Source organism: Saccopteryx leptura, chromosome 1 (assembly GCF_036850995.1).
Source record: "Saccopteryx leptura isolate mSacLep1 chromosome 1, mSacLep1_pri_phased_curated, whole genome shotgun sequence".
Taxonomy (NCBI): domain Eukaryota; kingdom Metazoa; phylum Chordata; class Mammalia; order Chiroptera; family Emballonuridae; genus Saccopteryx; species Saccopteryx leptura.
In genome coordinates, this window is record NC_089503.1 from 69168667 (window position 1) to 69190841 (window position 22175).

General features: G+C 41.3%; 1 protein-coding gene across 23 annotated transcripts in view; it reads right to left on the minus strand.

Annotated features, from left to right (window-relative positions):
- DLG2 (discs large MAGUK scaffold protein 2) overlaps positions 1-22175 on the minus strand; it is a 2140731-nt gene that overhangs the window by 58820 nt on the left and 2059736 nt on the right. For all 23 annotated transcript variants that reach the window (XM_066369745.1, XM_066369736.1, XM_066369732.1 and 20 more), the window contains 2 exons: positions 13308-13484; positions 4137-4212 (listed from right to left, as the gene is read on the minus strand). In XM_066369745.1, the coding sequence (XP_066225842.1) occupies positions 4137-4212; positions 13308-13484 (253 nt within the window). The remainder of the gene's footprint in view (positions 1-4136; positions 4213-13307; positions 13485-22175) is intronic.

Genomic DNA, 22175 nt, shown 5'->3' on the forward strand with positions numbered 1-22175 from the left:
GTCTCTTCTTTTTTCAGTGCACTTTTTTTCTTTCTTTCTTTTTTTAAATTGAATTTATTGGAGATGACACTAGTTAATAAAATTATGTAGGTGTCAGGAGTACAATTCAATAACACATCATTTGTATACAGTGGTACCCTGAGATACAAATTTAATTCATTCTGTAACAAAGCTTGTAAGTCAGTCAACTTGTATATCAAACTGCTGATACTGGACCTGTGCGCCAATGCGCCAACTAGTGGCAGCTTCCTGAATCATGACTCGTATCTCGGAATTTTGCTCGGATCTCGAACAAAAATACGGACCAAGTCACAGCTCATATATTAAAAAAATTTGTCTGTTGGTCTGTTCGTATCTCAAGGTACCATTGTATTCTATTGTGTAATAACTTTCTCTTAACTGTTCTCTGCTTTCTACTTCTGGACAAATGTCTTCTCACTGTTGTACTATTCTCATGGGGATTTGGAAAACTTTGGCTCATTATTTCTTAATTTATTGACTCATGGAGAATTACAGCTGGTGGATACCTTAAAAATTATTGAATCCAGGCACATCAAATAGAGATCAATTCCCAAAATTGATCATGGCATTTTTTCTTTTCCTGTCAAGGTTGTGTATGGCCTCACAATCATTTTTAACACACCATTCCAAGTAAAAACTATCAATCCATCCATCTACATAGGAGATGAAACTTGTCTGATATGCATGACATAGTTCAAAGCTGTTATTTTGCTAGTGAAGCCCAAGGGGCAGTGGTGACTTAGTTAGTCATGAACTGAAACCAGCACCCAGGTTTCAGTTAACCCTCCTGACTTTTGGCCCAGGGCTTCCTTTTCCCATGATCACTGCTTGTCTTTCAGTAGCCATTCAAATCCTAGAACTTTTATTCTATGCATTGGTGCATACTTAATAGTATTTTAGAATATGATTAAAAAGTACGATACACAAGTTTTGGTCTTATCAACAAAACATCTGGGTTCTCATTGATGAAAAAGCTCTTGAGAAGGGCCTGTTACACTCTGAATCTTTCACAAGCTCCAGCTTTGTGTTTGGCACATGGTCGGTATTCAACAAAAATTTTGGATATATACTGAACTATATAAATGAAAGAAACAGGAAATCTATCCTTAAATTTTCACCAAGAATCACTGAAAAATTATATCCCTTTGTATGTAAGCACTATTTATTTAAAAGGACTTTGTGCATAATGATGTATACCTTCACTTTTTTTTTTTTTTTAGTGTAACAACGTATGTTTAAATTGATTCCCACTTGAATGTTTTAGGAGAAGGCAAATTATTATATTAATGAATGGGATGCCCAATGACACTTCTACTTAAAAATACAAAGGGCACTTATGGTTTGGGGCTCAAAAGTCCTGAGAAATGGCACCTTTTCTTCTTGTTTTTCAGAGTGATGTATATTGACCATAACTTGTGGTTCTTTCTGACAACTCACAAAGCAGAATTGTTAAGACAGAAAATTAAAGAAAGGAGATGAACAGAAAGAGAATAGGAAGAGAGAAGGGAGCAAAGATATTTTACAATATAGTATCAAGATACTAGTATTATCATTTACAGTTGATAAAGCTGTAAAACCCATCGCTAACATCATAGTTAATGGTTAAAGACTGAAAGATTTTCCCTTACGATATGTAATAAGACAAATATGACTGCTCTTGCCACTTCTATTTAACATTGTCTTAAAGTTTTAAAGTCAGGGCAATCAGGCATGACAAAGATATGAACCATCCAGATTGGAAAGAAGTCAAAACTCCTCTCTTTTTTACATATGATAAGATCTTGTATACAAAAAATCCTGAGAAATCTACCACCCCCCCAAAAAAACCTATTAGAACTAATAAATGGATTTAGTAAGGTAATAGGATATGATTAATATACAAAATAATATTTCTGTGCATTTGCAATGGACAATCCAAAACAAAATTAAGACAATTCACATGCAAAAAATGAAACTGTAACCCTACCTCATATCATATTTAAAAACTAGCTCAAAATGGATGAAATACTTAAATGTAAGAGTTAAATTTATAAAAGACTTATAACCTTAAGAAATATAAAAATGAAAACAAAATCAACATAAATCTTCATGACCTTGGACTAGGCAATGGTTTCTTAGATATGACACCCCAAAACACAAGTAACAAAATAAAAAGATAAACTGGACTTCATCAAGCTTAATAACTTTTGTGTACCAAAAGGCACTATCAAGAGTGTAGAAAGACAACTCACAGAATGGGAGAGAATATTTGGAAAACATATATTTAATAAGAGATTAATATTCAGAATATATAAGGAGCCTTTACAGCTCAACAACACCAAAAGAATCCAATTTAAAAATGGGCAAAGCCCTGGCCGGTTGGCTCAGCGGTAGAGCGTCGGCCTGGCGTGCGGGGAACCCGGGTTTGATTCCCGGCCAGGGCACATAGTAGAAGCGCCCATTTGCTTCTCTACCCCCCCCCTTCCTCTCTGTCTCTCTCTTCCCCTCCCGCAGCGAGGCTCCATTGGAGCAAAGATGGCCCAGGCACTGGGGATGGCTCCTTGTCCTCTGCCCCAGGCGCTAGAGTGGCTCTGGTTGCGGCAGAACCACGCCCGGGAGGGGCAGAGCATCGCCCCCTGGTGGGCAGAGCGTCGCCCCTGGTGGGCGTGCCGGGTGGATCCCGGTCAGGCGCATGCGGGAGTCTGTCTGTCTCTCCCCGTTTCCAGCTTCAGAAAAATACAAAAAAAAAAAAAAAAGAAAAAAAAAAATGGGCAAAGGATCTGAATAGACATTTCTCCAAAGAAGATATACAAATGGTCAACAGCGCATGAAAAAATGCTCAACCTCGTAGTCATCAGATAAATGCAGATTTAACCATAATGATATATCACTTCAGACCAAATGGGATGGCTATAAGCAGAAAAACATTACAACAGTGTTGGTGAAGATGTGAAGAAACTGGAATTCTCACACACTGATGATAGAAATGTGAAATGGTACAACTGCCTTGGAAAACAGTCTGGCAGTTCTTCAAACATTAAACATAGAGCTATTATATGACCTAGCAACTCCACTGCTAGGTATATCTCAAATGAAAACAAGTGTCTCTCCACACAAAGAAGTATACATGAATGTACACAGCCACATTATCCATAATAGTCAAAACATGGAAACAACCCAAATATCTATCAACTGATGAATAGATGAATTAAATGAGGTATATCTACAATGGAATATTATTTGGCAGTGAAAAAAATAAAGTAGTTACCCATGGAACAACATAGATGTATTTTGAGAACATTATTTAAAGTGAAAGAAGCAGTCACAAAAGACCACATAGCATATAATTCCATCTATATGAGATATCCAAAATAGGCCTATCTATATAGACAAAGTAGATTAGTAGTTGCCCAGAGCTGGGTAGGGATGGAGGAGGGGGAATGGAAAGTGACTGCTACAGGAGCTCTTGATGGAGTGATGGAATGTTCTAAAATTGTGGTGGTGGTTGCATAACTCAATACACAAAAAACCTTTGGAACTGCATATTTAAATTGGTGAATTGTATGGTAGTGTATTATATCTCATTAAAGCTGTTATTAAATATATACTATAAATACATATGACTGAATATTTTAATTTCAGTGATTAAGTTTCATTTATTTCTCTTCTATGTCTGTCACAACAATCCATGTATTCACTTGGATGATCCATATGTGTATTTCCATGGCCACTGTCTTAGCTCTATAACGCATAATAGACTAGACATATTTTATGATGAGCAGGTATCTTTTATGGACTCCATCACTTTAGAACCTTTAATTTAACATAAAAGAAATTAAATAATGAAAACATCTAAATTACATTTTTTCTTTTTCCTTCTTCATTGTAGTCATTATATCACCTTCATCAACAAATGATTTCTACTGACCACTAGCAGCTCTACCTGCAGGATTTAATATATTTACCATAAATCCACTTCACCAGAAATTATATCAGTACTTTTAGCAATACATTAATAACAGTGCTTTACTGTTTGGTAGCTCTATAATGTGCTTACTACTGAAAGCCTAAATATTAATTAGAGTTAAATCCATGGCAACCGAGAGAACTTAATGTTTTGATTATGTTGTACCTACCCCTTTTGAATCAATCACTCCAGGTTTTGCATTAAACTTCACTGTCTTCAATCGGGCACGTTCCTTTCTTTCCACCCTAAAGAAAATTAAAAGTAAAGACTATCACATGGCCAGTCATTTATGATTAACTTCTTCATTCAATGAAGAACACCCTTTCTTATTGTATTAGCTCAAATAAAATGTGTTCTAAAATATTTCTGTTCCTTTGTTCAGTATAAAAAGGTCTTGGTATAATGTCTTTAAGCTGTTAACACATTCCTTGAAATTTCTGTGTTACATGTACTGAGAGTGACAGTATTTGGAACAAAGAGGGAGAAAAACCAGTATTTGTTATTTAAATGTCTGAATAAATCAATAAAAATTCATTTCAAGAAACCACAGCCCATAGAGATAAACCTAAAGTGGAGATTTCTCTTCTCTGAGCTTCTTGCCTCATTTCTCCTTTTTTCCCCCAATTTCCTTTTAAGAACATAGGGAACTTACTACCTTCACCTCAAAGCCAAACATGTTATAGATAATCTTAAAGTTTTCCTTTTCTCCAATGACTTCTCCTGTCATTTTATTGCAGATCTCATCATTTTACCTGCCATGTCATTTTTTTCATCAAACACTTATTGAGTGCCTACCCTGTATCAAGCAAAGAGCTAGGGAACAGGAAAAAAAAAAAAAAGAAAAGAAAAGAAGGAAAAAGAAAAAGAAAGCACTTTAAAAGCATGACTGTAATAAGCGCAAAGACTACTAAAGCTGCACAGTAAGACTGTTGACAGCAATGTGGGAGCATATGTCTCACAGAAGGATGAAGAGAAAGGGAATGCTTGGGGATGGGCTTCTAGGAGGAGGTGTCAATTTATGTGAGACTTGAAGGATGAGAAAGAGCTTATCAGTAGGAACAGTTCAGGGAGGATTTCCCCAACAGGAGAGACAGCATGCACCATGCCCTGAGGCTATAAGCAAGAGTCTGGTACATGTTATAGACAGGGTGGGGAGGTGAGGCTGGCAGTAGCCTCCTCGTGAAGGTATCCATCCACACTAAGGCCCTGGGATTTTTCGCTGGGGAACCCTCAAGAATTATTAGAGGATATAAAGCAGGAAAGTAATAGAATAGATTAGCATTTTAAATAAATGACCGTGGTGAAGGAGAAAGATAGATTAGAGGAGGGAAGGGACAGCTGGAAGCAGGAGCCTTATTTAAAAGATAGAGCCATAATCTCGGCAGGAAATAATGAGAAATGATAATGAGGTGGAGGGGGGAGAAAGGCTTGAGAAATATTAGTAAAGTAAAATTTCCAGAACTTGTGGCTTGTTTGAAAGGCTGGCATTGAAAAAAGAGGAAAAGGCAGAAATTTAAATAGCCCCCTAATTTTTTTTGAGCCTCTCCAGTGTGACATTATCATTTCCTCTTCTGTCCCACAGAAGCATGTATTTGTAGCTCTGCGCTGATATTCTCTCTTGCTTCCTGTGTTTCTTTCTCATTGCACATGCAAGGCGCTATGATCCTGGAGGGCCCATGTATCACTCCACAGAGTGCTATAACAAGTTCTCAATAAATAACTGTTGAACTAAAATAAATTTCATTGCATTATGTTTTGTTTTTGTGGCAGAGACAGAGAGAGGGATAGATAGGGACAGATAGACAGGAAGGGAGAGAGACAAGAAACATCAATTCTTCGTTGCAGTTCCTTAGTTGTTCATTGATTGTTTTCTTATATGTGCATTGACCTGGGGGCTACAGCAGACCGAGTGACCCCTTGCTCAAGCTGGCGACCTTGGGCTCAAGCTGATGAGCCTTGCTCAAACCAGATGAGCCCGCACTCAAGCTGGCGACCTCGGGGTCTTGGACCTGGGTCCTCCACATCCTAGTCTGATGCTTTATCCACTGCGCCACTGCCTGGTCAGGCCATTGCATTGTTTTAACATGACATTTTGTTTAAATAGAGCTAGCTTGCTCTTATTTCAAAAATGGGGAAAGAAAAGAGAGAGAAAAACCTAAATCTACAGAAACGTAATGGTTTCTGAAACCCAAGCTATTCATAGATGAATAATTAACAACATATTCCTTTTTAACTATGAGCTCTTTTGTGTTTCCAGATGAAACACAGTGAGAATCGGGGTTTCTATAGTTACAGAATGGAGTTTCAGAATGTATTTATTTCAATGTAAGAGTAGCATATTTGAGTTGAAACAGCTGAACAAAAATTTTCAAATCTAACTTCAGCTATTAAAGCAGTATGTTCTACTGAGAGTTTCTACTTGCACCCAACATACAACCATTGTGAGGAGAGCAAGGAAGTCTTCAGATAAGGTGAGCTGCCAACTGGACAGATGCTCGAGGAGAAAATGCCTTCTCTGAGCTCCTTCAGCTTTTCTCGGTTTCCATCTAAGAGCAAATGCTAATTCATATTCATTTCTTTGAATTTTTCTAAAACTGCTGTTATAGCCCTGACTTTATCCTGGCTGCTTTGGATCAACCAGGCTAAATATGGAAAAGACTAGTGCAATAGATGTTGCCAAAATGACTGTAGCACTCAGAGAATACATGGTTATTTGATCAGGCTGCGCAAATTCTGCATAAACCCACAGAACTGATGTGGGCCCCATATGCATAATATTAGGTTCCACTCAGTATTCTATTCTCCGCCCCAATATTCTATTCTAAGAATTGCTCGGCCATAGCATTCTAAATCTTTCTTCCTGGTTTCTAAGTCCATTCTTTTCAGGTTTCTTAAGGAGTATTTCTATTAGGCCATTTTTCATGGTCCATCCCTTAAATCTTAAAAGGGTTGCAAAGAATGTTGTTGGATGAACAGACGGACTGACAGACACACACACACACAAACACATGCACACAAGCCTAATATTTGATGTGGTGTATTATTAATTTTCAAATAGGCAATAGACTAAATTTTTAAAGCCTATGTAGGTGGCATGGTTTGGTTCACTTATGAAGGAAGTGGGAAATTTTGCTTTCTACTTGGTTTGAAAGTTTCATTAACAATAATACTGTAATATATTAAGTAGTGGCTGATGTTTTAACACATAATTATTAATGACAAATTCTCTCACATTTACATCAACTCATTTGTTCCCCACAATAACCAAGTGATACAGGTGTTATCAACCCCATTTATGACTGGAAAAGCTGAGACTTGAAGCTTACCCAATCAGAAAAAGTGGTAGAAGTAGGACCTGAACATTATCAGCTAACAGCTAACTTCAGTGACTTTCCATATCCACTCAGTTTCAGGAAACAGCGTTCAAGGACCTACCATACCTCCCTTAACTAATGGGAATTCTCAGAAAACATGATATTTTAGATGGGCTGTATAATAGCTTTAAGGCCAATACAGTTCCTTATTAGTTTGATTTTTTTCCACAAATGATAACCCCTTCCCTTGCATCCCCATATTCCAAATATTCTGAATTAAGTAAACCATAACCAAAGTCAAGCAGATAGTCACTGAGATAATACCATACCTTAATAGCCCGGCCTCAATTCAGAATTTATTTGCTTTCTTTTTCTTTTTTTTTTTTTTTGTGAGAGAGGGAAAAAGAAAAAGAGAGAGGGACAGGGACAGACAGATAGGAAGGGAGAGAGATGAGACGCATCAACTCATAATCTCAGCACTCTAGTTGTTCATTGATTGTTTTCTAATATGTGCCTTGACCAGGGAGCTCCAGCTGAGCTAGTGACTCCTTGTTCAAGTAAGCAACTTAGGGCTCAATCCAGCAGCCTTAGACTTAAAGCCAGTGACCTTTGGGCTCAAGCCAGTGACCATGGGGTCATGTCTATGATACCATGCTCAAGCTGGTGAGCCTGCACTCAAACCAGATGAGCCTGTGCTCAAGAGGTGACCTCAGGATTAGGAACCCAGGTACTCAGCGTCCCAGGCCGACACTGTATCTACTGTACCACCACCTGGTCAGGCTAATTTACTCTTAACATGAAAATTCAGGTTTGCCAAATGCCTTTTTACAATATATCACAAGTATTTAATTGACTTCTCTCTTCAGCATTCTTTTTGTGTTCACTGAAACCCCATTATAGTCTTGCTTTCCTATCACTGAGGTCCACCTTGGTTGCCTCTTGGAGTTCTCTGCAAACCGCCCTCCTTGGGAGCGTGGCTATGGCTATGGCTCTCTAGGGCCTCTTGGATTGCATGTGGATCGCTTATTGTTGAGATGAGGGTTAAGCCTGGGAAACAGGGCCCTAAATAATGCTATGTCCTTTTGAGCACCAAAAGCTCAAAATCTAAAGAAAGGGAAATATCCATCATTTGCAAATACACAAAAGAACTAGAAACTACTCTAAGTACTTTATATTATCTATAATCTATACAATAATCCAGGGCTTAAGGCAGAGCTAGGAATATAGCAGGTACTTAATGAATCTTTGTTGAATATATCAATGAATGAAGGAACCCTTAAGGAAGCTACTAGTTCTTGACCTAAATGTGAAATCTGAGGCTCAGAGAGTTTAAGGAACTTGTCCAAACAACCAGTGTTTCTAATAGAGTTGTTCACCATCTCGTGACTTTTTCATTTGATAAATTTAGTTTAGCATCACCTTCTCTAATTATTTGACAAGAAATCTTCCTTTGGCAGAAATCGGTGACATTAAGGTCCATAAACTTTTATTAAGGAAAAGGTAGACCGAATAGTGATGGGAAGGACCGCTGTACTTCTCTCACACTCAAGAGAGGCAAGCAATTAATTAGATTGTTTAAGCAGAAATAATCCTCTCCGCCCTAGTTTGGTCACTGACCAAAATACTGAAAATATATAAACTGGATAGCAAATCTGAACAATGCATTCTGACACCTAGCATCTCCAGAGAGTACCAAACGGGCATGGTTTAATGAGGCCAACTGTCTCCCTCTGCCCTCCCAGCCAACTCCCATCTGGCGTTTTCAGGCTCTGGCCAACCACATAATGAAGTCAGGCTTGGAGCACTGGATGGTGGGAGCATCATTAGGTGCTGGGTGTTCCAAGGCCCTGTGGCAGGGAGCAATGAAATGCCATCCACATTACTGGCCATAGGCTTGCTGCGAAGGCTAGGTGAGTAAACCCTCATGCTATGCTAACTGCAAGCTGTCATCTAATAGCCTAGGTGACCAGTCACTGTGGGGCAATGTATAGAGACTTGAATTAGGAGACTGTGGAATAGATCTCAGCTTGGCCTCACACAAACTAGACAGTCTCAGAAAACAGAGACTCTATGTTAAGAGCCCAGACTTTGAAATCACACAGGCCTGGGTTTGGATTCTGCCTCTATCATCATTTACTAGCTCTGTGACTTAGGGCAGGCCATTCAACTTCTTAAGATATGAGGTCTCATGTTGTTAAAATCAGAATATAACACAGACTTTAAAAAATTATGGTGAATGTTAAATGAGATAATGCAAGAAAGTCATTTAGCACGGGGTCTGAAACATAATGAGAACTCAGTAATTGGCGAGATCTGCTGGTATACTCTTGGAGTAATGGAAAGCCATCTGGTCTTACTACCAGAGAGACCTTGGTTCAGGCTGTGACCCTGTTTCCCTATGAGGCTTTTGTGAAGATTAAATAAAATCATGTATTTGAAAGCACCTGGTGCAATCCAGTCGGTTCTACCATCAGATGGAATCCATCCCTCTCTCTGCTGCCCTTTCACTTCCTTTGACACCTGCTATTAGCTGAATGTTTGTGCCCACCTTCCCCCAGCCAATTCATTGATTGAAGCCCTAACCCACATGTGGTGAAAGTTGGGGGTGGGGTTGGGAGAGAATTAGGTGAGGAGGGTGGAGGCATTATAAATGGGATTAATGCCCTTATTAGAAGAGACCTAAGAAAAAACCTCTCTCAGTCAGGTAACGGTACAGCAAGAAGGCCACCTGCCAACCAGGAAGAGGTTCCTCACATGGAACCCAATTAGCCAGAGCCTCGAATTTAAACTTGGTAAGTCTCTAGAACTGTGAGAAATAAGTGTCTATTGTTTAAGCCACCCAGTCTGTGACATTTTGTATGGCAGCCTGAGCAGAGTAGGACAGTGCCTTTCTGTACGGTGTCACCCTCATTGCTCTAATCACAGTGCAGCTGTGCCATGGCTACATGTTGGCCCCATAAATATGGGGCTCCAGACAGTGACCCAATGACAGCACTTGGCACACAGACGCTGCTCAAGCAATGCTTGTTGAATTAAATCTTGTCAAGTCTGACTTTTGTAACCTTGGGAGCTAGGATTGCATATGAATTAAGAGCATCAAGTCTGCAGCCTGGATTCCAACCCAGTTCTGTCACTTACCAACTGGGCAGTTCCAGGCAAGTTAATCCACCTCTTGATTTATAAAGTGGAAATGTAATATCACTTTCTTTACAGGGTTGCAATGAGGTTTATATAAGTTCACTGTAAAGGGCTTAGAATTGTGTCTAGCATGCTCTAGGAGTGTTTTGGTAAGTAAAATTTGTTCACCCTCTTAAAAAATAGAGGGGGAAGGCAATTATTTTCATCTTGGCTTTACTGGGATGATTCAATGGCATCGTAATAGAGAAACATTTTCCTGAAGGGTGACGTCAACAATGATGTTATACATTATGAGATTTTTCCAGGTCAGGTCTACTAGCTGAACTGCACTCATAAAAAAATAACCCCAATCTAATAGTAAATCATATTTGAACCAGCTGCCATTTTAAGATGCTGAATGCAGTATGAAATGAGGATGCCTCATTTAGAAGGAAAATATTGAAGAGCAGGCACAAAAAAGGATCACGACAGTTTTTAAACTGCATTCAAGTAAGTGCATAAGAACTCTTTTATGGGATGCGATTTTAAATAATTTTTATTTCTTCTTTATACTTTTCTAAAATTTCCCACTTTTCTATAATGAAATATGTTATCTTTTATTAACATATAAAATAATAATAGTAACATTTTTGGGAAAGAATTAGAATCCTAAGAAAACAATTTTAGAGAAATTCACATACAGCCACATGCACACACATGAATGCACGCACACATATGAAGGGGGGAATTACTGGACCCTCATGAAATACAATACAAATATCAATATTAGACTCACTGGACAAACTTTTTTTTCCAGGCCAGCTGTAGTAGGGTTGTTAAAATGGTTTCACCTCAAAAAGAAAGACCCCCAACTTAAGAATGACCATTTGCAGGTATAAAATTACGAGAGGAATAGCACTGGGAATTTTCCTTGGAGAGAAAAATACATGTGATTCTACAAATGGAGGACTATTGTATTGATAAGGCTGGTTAGAGTCACAGAACCACAGGGTGCGAAAGAGGCTGGAAATCATATAGTTCAACTCTCACATAGAAAGGTTGAATCACTTTTATAATTTTTCCGACACCAGATATTTTATTATCAGAATCACCTGCAGGAACTTACAAAAAAAAATTTACAGATTTCCAGGACCTACTCCAGATGGACTGAATTAGAATCTTAGTGTGTGTGTATGTGTGTGTGTGAGGAGGTGGAGAGGGTCAGGGAGGCAGGGGGTGGGCATATCCAAGTTCTTATAATGGTTCCCTGGTGTGAAAATCATTATTCTAGTTTACTGTCTTCCCACGTAATCCATACCATCTCCAGGTAGCTCGGAGTAGTAAAAGAACTCTACAAGGAGCTGAAATGTATGCCCACGTAGCCTTCTGTCCCCCCCCCCCCCCCCCCGTTTCATTCTTGGTGCCGTATTCAGCAAGATGGCTCCTTTTTCCACAGAGCAGCCCCTCAGACAGCTTTGATTAATTAAATCAAAGCAAATAAAAATGCATGTTGCCTTGACATTTTTTTTTTTGAAGTAAATGGAAATGGAGAAACACAGAATATAAACTAGGCTGAGAGAAACTGCCCTGAATACAAAATCTTTCAGAAAACATTATAAGCCATGGTACAAACACAAAGCAATGTGAGGCCATTACCCAGGAGTCCAGAGGTTTAGAGCTCAGGGAACTGCCTGCTGGTGGGAGATTAGCAGGCTCGGACATGGGCATGGGGGTGGGGAGCTTCCTGGGAACCTCAGTTACTTTTCTGCAGCTGGGCAGCTGTGAGTCAGTCGGCTGCCCCCCCCCCCCCCCGCCACCTTTATCCCCAGGCTCTCTGGCCACAGGCAAAGGAAGATGGGGGATCAGTCTTTGGGGTGCTAATGCCCCACAGAGTTCGTCTTTGGTATAATTGACATCTTCCCACTGTAGTCTGTGCCGGTTCAGTCACTAGGTCACCATGTGTGCGGCAGCACATCCTTGGCTTCACTGAGGACTCCTCACAAAGGTATTTAGGGCGTCTGGATGTGAGGAGAGCCCTTGGAGAAAGCTACAGTTCACAAGTTGGTGGCTGCTCTGAATAAGCAGCATCCCTGACTCTGATTTCATACAATATCTCTTTTCTAGGGTGTAGGTCATTCTCTCTCAGACAATATCTGGGGGAAGGAAAGCTCCTTCCTGGTGGCGATGATAGAAGCCGCCCGGCAGATGAAGGAGTTGGCTGTTCTGAAGTAGACTCCTGCCTTTCAAAAGCAGAGCTGAACAATGCTTAGAAAAGAAAGAGCATCATACTCTCAACTTAGGAAACATAGAGAACTAAATACCTGAGTGGGATTGGAAAGTTGTAGGGAAGGGTGGGGAAGAGGAGTGATTCAGAGAGTGAAGAACAGTTGTAAATCCCGTCTTTGGACCTCACCTGATATTTGACGGCTCATATTCCAAGCATCTAAATTTGGAATGGAGGGTTTTCGTTTTTTGCCTGTGCTATTTGGAGGTGACCCATAGCCAGGGCCTTAGCTTAGTACACAATCTACTTTATTTGGCTTTGACCCGGCCTTTCTATGAAATTGTTATGTTTTGAACCTTTGGAATAAGCCCTCTGAGTTTATAAGTCAACATACAAGCTGATATGCATCATCTTGGAAATGTGAATGGTGGTAAATGTTTTAGGAAGACGTGTACACAGATCCTCTTTCTTCCTTTATGCCTTATCACAGTCACCAGCTTTGGTAAAGCCCTAATGTGAAGACAGTGAGAATCTTTATTTTATGTCACCTGTTGCCACTAACAACTTTCCCACAGACTGATGATCCCACACAAATAGATACTGTGTGAACATCTTTGCCTTCCCTCATCTCTACTCCCTGGATGGCTGAAAAGCAAGTGCTCTGAAGTAGAAAAGGCGTTCTTACCTCCGTTTGCTGGGGATGACCCCCATCTCCTCACTGTCTCCCTCCAGGGTGACCCTCCTGGCTTGCCACCATTCATCGTCAGAGGCGTTGATGACGTGGAGAATATCTCCATATTTAAAACTAAGTCCTTGACTGGGCAGCCCACTGTCCTTGCTCTTGTCATAGTCAAACATGGCTCTGGAGGCAATAACAAGAGAGGACATTGTTAGGAATCTGTGGAGCACAGACTTAGGATTCACCATGCCTTGAGAACCCCTCATTTGACTCTCAGGACTAACTCCCACATTGCAGTCCATATTCCCACTGCTTTGGTCACAAATTGAAGTTAGTTCTTGATTCTCTTTGGTGGTTGCAGGAGGAGCCTATGGGCTCCTGAAAGTGGGGGAGCTTCTCTTGGAGACAATCATTTGTGACAAGGTGATGACAGGAGATGGTAAAGATAGTGTAGTCATTAAAAAGAAGGAAATAAGGAGGAGAAACATGGGTATTTTTCTGATCTGTTTCACGAATAGATCCTCTCAGGTGTATCAGTCTGTAGAACTCTGTTGTAATAAGGAAAAAAAGGTAACAACTTAAATACCCACTCACAGTGATCCCACCACTCAACTGGAATATAGGACCATCAATGAAATTGATGGTTGCAGAGGTTAATACAATGGCATGAATGCTTAAAATGCAATAATGCAAATATATACACCTGTGTTCATGTGTGTACACATAGATCAAAATAATACAAAGACACATCTTTTTGCTTTTATAGAATGCTGAGTTTGCCTCATCATCATAGTTAATACTTTGTACTGTAATTCTTGCTTTATGTATTGTGCCTTCCCCACCAAAGAGCATTCACAGCCCAGCAAAGCCCAACGTAATTAAAATGATGGCTGAGACTTTCATAACCAGCTGTTGCCTTCAGGGGATGACAGTCTGTCTCAGTCCTCTGTTGTCCCCCTCCTGCCATATCCCCCACTCTCACGAACCACCACCCCACACATGCAGCATAGAAGTTCTCTGGAAGAGCAGAGTTTGCCATCTCCCTGTTTCTGCCCCTTGGATTCCATTCTAAGATTTCCCCTAGACTGCAACCACTATGCAAGAAAGACTAGCTAGATCCGGGACACAGCTTTTTCTAGTATCACTGAGGACCAGGTGTAGTCCTTTTCCTTTCTTCTTCTTTTTTTTTTTTTTTTTTTGCCTGTATGAAAGCAATGGCACATCTGCTGTCATGGCAACCAAAACGAGTTGAAGACAGCATCGAAAGCTCTGAAATAATTCAGGGAAGTTGAATTGCCTGCAACACAACTCCTTCTCCGTGAACTCTGCCCCCACGTAAGGAATATGGGAGGAGTTTTTAGGTCCCAGCTCCCAGGATGACTCGTTTGCATGTTCCATACCAAAACTTCCAACATAGCCCCTGCCAGGCAAGGAGGGCTGGGTAGAGATGGATTTAACGGCGGGCGCACCAGGCATGCGCCCTGGGCCCCGACTTCTGAAGGGCCCCGCAAAACCCCAACTTTCCACTTTTTTCTAATGACACCAAGTTTGGTTTCATATGTGCAATTTTAACATGAATAGTACATAATATTTTTTATTTATTTAAAAATACGGTTAACATGTATTGTTATTTTCCCTGTCTCTCTCCTTTTTTTTAAGGGGCCCAATATTTTCTTCTGCGCCCTGGGCCTCCAACGACCTTAATCCAGCTCTGGGGCTGGGAGAGGGCAGAGGCCCCCTCTGGACACTGTCACTCCTCTGGCGGGGTGATGTGACATAAATTAACATTCCTGAGCCACAGCGTTTTTTTTTTTTTTTTTTTTTTTTAATGCAAAACTAGTCCAATAACTATATTCACATGGAGCTGTTGTGAGCATTGATAAAATAACAAACACAAAGCGCCCAGCCCCGGTTGGTGCGGTGTGGCAGAGGGTAATACAGGGGTCAGGAGTATAGACTGAGAGGACACACTGCTAAGGGTGCTGTCCTGGTCTGTGACTTCCTGCTAGTCAAACAGCTGGTTACCCAGGCAAGCTACTTAACCTCCCTTAGGTTCTGTAACAGTGATGGTTGACAGCGCCTCCCCCAAGGAACTGCATGCATGACGTGCTACATACGGCCACATGTGGGAAGCACGCACAGCAGCGTCTGGCACACAGTGACCACCAGTCAGTATGAACTGTCGTTGTTGTCATTTCCCCTTTCCCTTTGGAGTGTGCATTCATAAAATTTTATCTACAAATGTTACTCTGTGCAAAAAGTAGCTAACATAGCAATCCTCCACCTTCTAGGGTGTTATCTTAAAAAAGGCCTGCTTGTAAGGGTGGCCCTTGGCTGACGTCTGGGGAGCTTGGATTTCAGGAAGATTTTCACCACTGCCTGTTCAGAATGGCTGGCTGGGCCCGAATGGTTTGTGTAAACAGCAACATTATGCTGAACATTTGCTCTTCTTCTGGGAGTCAGGAAATGTGCCGGGCAGAAGGTGCCTATGTGACCAGCTCCCAGTAAAAAGCCTGGACCCTTAGTCTCTAATGAGCTCCTTTGGTAAATGATATTTTACACCTGCTGTCACAATCTGTTGCTGGAAGAACTGAGTGTGTCCTGTGTGGTTGCCCTGGGAGAGGACTCTGGGAAGCTCACACCCAGTCTTCTCTGGACTTCAACCCATGCTCCTCTCCTGTGCTGAGTTTGCTTCGAATCCTTCACTGTAATAAATCATAGCTGAGGCCTGTGAGCGCTCCTAGTGAATCACTGGCCCCGGGAGTTGTCTCATTCTATACATTGTAAAGCATATTCACATACACTACTTCATCTGTGGCTCAATCCAACCGTACGAAGAAGGTCTGATGAACTTGGTGCTATCTCCCTTCCATAGCTGAGGGATGTATCTGGCGAGGCCCACTGACTAACCCCAGGCTACAGGGCTCTGGGGCAGAACCTAGGGCTGGGGCTCCGGTCTCCTGACCCCGAGTCCCAGCTCAATATTTGTTACCTCGTCCGCCCTCAATCCAGGAGTGGTAGAGGTGGTGACAAGGTGGCAAGGATGATAACCATGATGGTAACCTCTACTGAGGCCCATACGAGGGGGCCTAACACTTTGTACACACTCTCTTATTTGACATCACAGCAACCCTAAAGGTAAACATTTTTATTTGTTTTACAGAGGAGGGAAGGGGACTCAGGAAGTTAAGGGACCTGCCCCAGGCCACATGTACTCACTCATGTGGTAGAATCTAAATCTAGAATAAGGTCTATTTGACTCCAAAATCCACACTCTTGGCCATTTCATTACCCAGCTCAATTTCCCATCTTGTCACCCTCTGGCCACGCCCACAACTTTGCAGCTCCAGGAACCGTCAGTCCTCCCTTAGAGCTGACCACCTTTCCCCTCCAAGGCCCTGAAGCTCCCTTACCATTCAGTTCTTATTACAGTATTTCTTATCCTCAAACTCCTCAAAGCTCTGGATGAGCTCCAGGATCCTTCTGCATGTCAAGTGGAGGAAGCGGAGGTAGAAAAGCCATCAGAAAACCTGGCAGGTGGTAGCTCAGAAGGAGGCTCTGGTGTCAGACTGCCTTGGTTTACATCTGTTTAACTGTGTGACCCCACCAGGTCAAACACTCATTCAGTGTGCTCCATTCTATTCCCAAGAATCCCAGTCTGGCTGTCAGCAATTGGGTCCTCGAGGAAGGGGCTCAGTGACCCACTCTTTTCATAAGCGCTATTTATCTCAGACAATCTTCCCCTCTAGGATTATACTGATTCAGACTTGTCAGGTCCCTAAAAAACAAGCAGCTGACACATTACAGTAGTATCTGGCTCCTTTGGATATTAATGAATCTTCACGTCTGAGAAAAATGCTCCAATGCCCCATCACCTAATTTAAAAAGCAATAAGCTGTTTTTAATTTGTTTTATGTGATAATTAATCACAGCAACTTTTATAAAATGCCATTAAGACTCACACTTTCCATCCAGGGCGCTTTTCACACGTCCATTAGACCAGTAGAATTAGACATGAATAATGCAATAGTTCTCCCATCCCTCCTGTCCCCAGCTGCATTTCAATGTGTGGTGGCCCCTTGCCAACCAGGGAAGTGTAGTAAGGGAAGAGTAAAGCTGCTCTCCCTGATGGCTGGGGAACGTGGCTGTGAGATATTTGGGTACCTAATTGAAACTGTGCTTATTAAGTGCCCACAATGTGCTAAAGACAATATCCAAGTCTCAATTTACTAGGTAGGGAGGCAGCATACGGGTTATATGCCAAGCTTTGGAGAGAGAAGAGACCTGGGTTTAAGTCCTAACTCTACCATTCCTAGTTGTGAATTTCAGGAGATGTTACTTAATCTCTTATATGGCCTCTTAATCATAGATGACCACTCCCTCATCGATGGAATGCAGATGATGATGGCATTAACTCAAAAGGCTGTTATAGACATACAACAATGGGATGATGCATGCAAAGTGCCCAACACAACATAGAATGAATTTCACTTTATTATTTCTGATAGCAATCTTGCCATGTAAGCATTTTGAATCTTATAAAGGAAATGAAACTCAAAGACTTGAAATGAAAAAAAGCTACTATGTTGCAGAAACAGAATTCAAATATAAATAGATGTGTCTGAATCTAAAGCCCAGCTTGGAAGTCTCGATTAGAAATAGTGTACTTAGACCAGATGTCCAAGGATTTTGTGATCTGATGAACACACACACACACACACACACACACACACACACACACACACACACACACACACTGACACCATGAACTAGACTCCAGGAGAGAGAGGTATAAGTAGTTTATGAAGTGCACATTCAGTTCTCAAAACTGCCCTGCAATGCATATAGCAACCCTGTATTACATATGCGAAATATAGACTTGGATAATCCAAGCAATATGTCCAGAGTCACACCAGCTATCAAGTTATCAAGTGGTGGAGCAGGGCTCAACTCAAAACCTTTCTGCCTCTGCAAGGCCTGTGAACTTCCTGCTACACAGCTCATTGTTTTTGCAAATGACCCTCTCCAACCGAAAGCACTCACACTCTCTACTGGGCTTAGACTGCAGTAACATTTAGTAATCATAGATCATAATACTATTTTTTTTCTGTGTTAGGGGCTTGATTTTGGCTGAACCACTGTAAGACTGGTATAGCAGAATGCCAAGGGTGGAGGGGACTCACAGGGCCAGGCCCCCTCAAAACAGAAAAAATTACTTGATATGTCTCATGATTGTCCAGGACATGGTAGGAAGAATAAACCTCAACTCCTCTTGCCAAAGATGTGCCATGCTATTCTCCAGAACCTGTGAATATGTTACTTTACATGGCAAAAGTGATTTGCAGGAGCTATTAGTGTTAAGGGTCTTTATATGGGGAAATTATTTAGAATTATGTGAGTGGGGCCAATGAAGTCCTTAACCATGGAAGAGAAGGTAGAGAATTGTGGTAAGGTACCAAAGAACTGCAAAAATTAATATTAATATTTTAGAAGGAAGAGTCAGGCTTCTTGCCCCCTCCTTTCTGTGAAGAATGGAGGGAGAAGAATGTGGGAGCTTCCTGGCTTACAAGGACATACTAAGAATTGAGATAAGAAACTCCCTTTTTACTAAGAGGCTTAAAAGGCATTTTATGATTTAGGCCAAACATTCAGAGAAATTTTGTAAATATGATTTTTATACTTGTGTGTGATTTACACCAGCTCAAGATGCCCAACTGCATTCATGCTTAGGAAGGGCTATTATTTTGTATATAGAGAGGTTTTTGTACTAGGTTTTGAATGGAAGAAGGAAGGAGACTTGGACCCCCTCTCTTCCCCACACCTGTGAGGAAGAAGGTAAACAGCCAGCCAGGAATGTGGGAGAAGGAAGAAAAATTTAAGTAGCCCTTTCCGCTCCCCTTTTTTCTCTTTAATGGGCGATTTACAAACACTTATCCTCTGACATCATGTAAGCCTTCTCCTTTTCCCTCAATCTGTACGTGATCAAGTGTATATAACTAGCCTCATAGCTATATTCAACGCCACACAATTTGGGTCACCTATACCCCGAGTAAGTCATATGCAGCTGGCTTATTAATAAATCTCCTCTTATAAATTCTTCTGTATTCTGCCTTGGTGTTTATACATAACCTATGGAATTAAGGTATGCTACTTTACAACAGAATAGGTCAGAGAGATGCAATATGAGAAGGGCCAGACTGCCATTGCTGCATTTGGAAATGAAGGAAGGTAATTTTTTATAGCAGTAACAGGAAACTATAACAGAGGACACGAAACAACAGGACTTAATAGAGGGCAGGTAGAAGGCAAAGGCCACCAGTCTGATGATCCTTTCAAAGATTCTTTGGATAAAAAACTAGTCAGCAACAATAACAACTTACTGAGTACCTATTATTGGCCAGGCCATGTGCAAAGTACCTTTTCTTTACATGATTTCACCTCATTGAATCCCTGTAAATAGCTGAAATATGGGTGTGATTGTTTCTACTTTGTAAATAAAAAACTTAAGACATTAATTTCTTATATTTCATCCAATTCTCACAAAAATCATATTATATTATTGTCCCTCTTTTCCAATAAGGAAACTGACACACTAAAGCAGCAGCTTTTTCCTTTTCTTAAGTTGTAAAGCAGTCCGCTTGCTCCTCTCTTGGGAAGCCCTTTCAGGACTGGAAATGCGTCTCATCTCCTCTGCTGCATCTGAGGCTTCTGGAGGTCAGAAGCTTCCAGATCCAGTCTTTGCAAATGCATTTACAAAGGAACAAATGAACCAGCAAATTACTCCCTCCTGTGCTGAAATTTGTTTGGGCTGGAGAAGCCTCAGTTTCCATGACAACTTTAAGATCCAAGAAACAGAGTGCCTCAACTCAATTTCCTGTCTGTTGAAGTTGAGGCCTCTGCTTTATGAGAAGAAACCTGGTTCTCACCTTTTCATGCAGCAGGAGAAAGAACAAAAGCAGTTAGATAAAGTTGGCTGTCCGTGCCATCCCACTGTGCCTGGCTTGTATGCACATGTTCCATTGTGAAGGCAAGTGGCTCAGGATAGTTCAAAATGCATAGAGGTTGGAACAAAGAAACACATTTAAGCGAGTCCACTTCTTCCTGAATGTCGCTGAGAAGAATCAGGGGACTAATCTGAGCTTTAGTTTTTCTATAAAATGGTCTTAATCGTTCCTAAATCTCAGAGTATTTACAAAGATTGAATGAGATGACATAGGAAAAACATTTAGCACAAGAACTGCTAACCACTGTTGTTTTTTTTTACTTCACTCCTTTCATATTATTTCTACAATATTGGAGGGAGAATGTAATATGATATCTTTAAAATATGATATTAAATGCATATATAGTAAACATTTTCTCACCTGGGGGTGTAGGGCAGGGAGCAAGAGATCTGACCTTAAAAGCTGCTTTTACTTTATAAATGATCAATTTCCAATTGTTTTCTCTTTGTAAAAGCATTTATTCACGCACTTATAAATTTGATAAGCATTTCAAAAACAGAGAAGGCAACCTGGAAGTAGAAAGGAACTTGGATGGGACTAAGAAGACAAGGTTCTAGTTCTGGCATCAACATAATCTTACTGTGTGATCTTGAGTAAGTGTCAAGTTTTTGTGCTTTACTTTCTATATAATTAACAGGCCAAAACATTCTCTAATTTTTTTTTTTTTTTTCCTGAAGCTGGAAACAGGGAGAGACAGTCAGACAGACTCCCGCATGCGCCCGACCAGGATCCACCCGGCACGCCCACCAGGGGACGATGCTCTGCCCCTCCAGGGCGTCGCTCTGCCGCGACCAGAGCCACTCTAGCGCCTGGGGCAGAGGCCAAGGAGCCATCCCCAGCGCCCGGGCTATCTTTGCTCCAATGGAGCCTTGGCTGCGGGAGGGGAAGAGAGAGACAGAGAGGAAGGAGGGGGTGGGGGTGGAGAAGCAAATGGGCGCTTCTCCTATGTGCCCTGGCCGGGAATCGAACCCGGGTCCCCCGCATGCCAGGCCGATGCTCTACCGCTGAGCCAACCGGCCAGGGCCACATTCTCTAATTTGTGTTTCAACTGACATGCTCCATGCCTTTGTCCTGCAAGACCCTTTGGGAAACTGAGGTAATGTTCCATGTGCTATTACTATGTGCCTCATGGAGTTGTCTTTGTATTGTGAAAACCACTCTCTGTCATCTCCTCCATCAATCCTGGAACTGCTCCTTCTCCCTTCCCCATGCCCTTACTGGGAGTTAACTGGCCCTCTCATATACTCTTATATCAATCTGTATGGGGATTTTTAACATTTGCAGATTCTAGTTGGTCCAAGCACGTAGGATGAGGAAGGTTCATATTCCTCCTATCCACAGAGTATACCACATATTAATAAGTTATTTTCTATTATTCAATCTGTCACTGATACTTGTTATAGGGCAATCCCTGGAACACAACAGTTTATTTCCTTTCCTGTGGAAACAATAGGTAAGGCAGGCCTGCACGGCATTAGGCACAGGCTTTCTGACTTTCTTAGGAGAGCTGCACATACGGGCAACAGCCAGACAGTCCAGTCTCCCAAGTCAGAGCACATCCAGGGGGGGAGAGACACACAGCTCTGTACCGATCACTTCTCACATCTCCTTGAGGGACCATAACACCTACACCCCTGTGGGCGAATCATCATGTTCAGGTTCATTGAGATCTGGCAAGGCCACTTATTACCCCATTTATTTCAGTAATGAATTGTCTGCAGTGAAAAGGATAAAGCCATGAGCAAATCAGTCTTAATGGAATCCATACACAGTAGCCTCTGTCAATCCTTGCTAAGAGGCCACTGGCCAAGATGCCATTGTTTACTGAGTGACTACTGAGCACACAGTAAACCTCTCTTATTGGGCACTG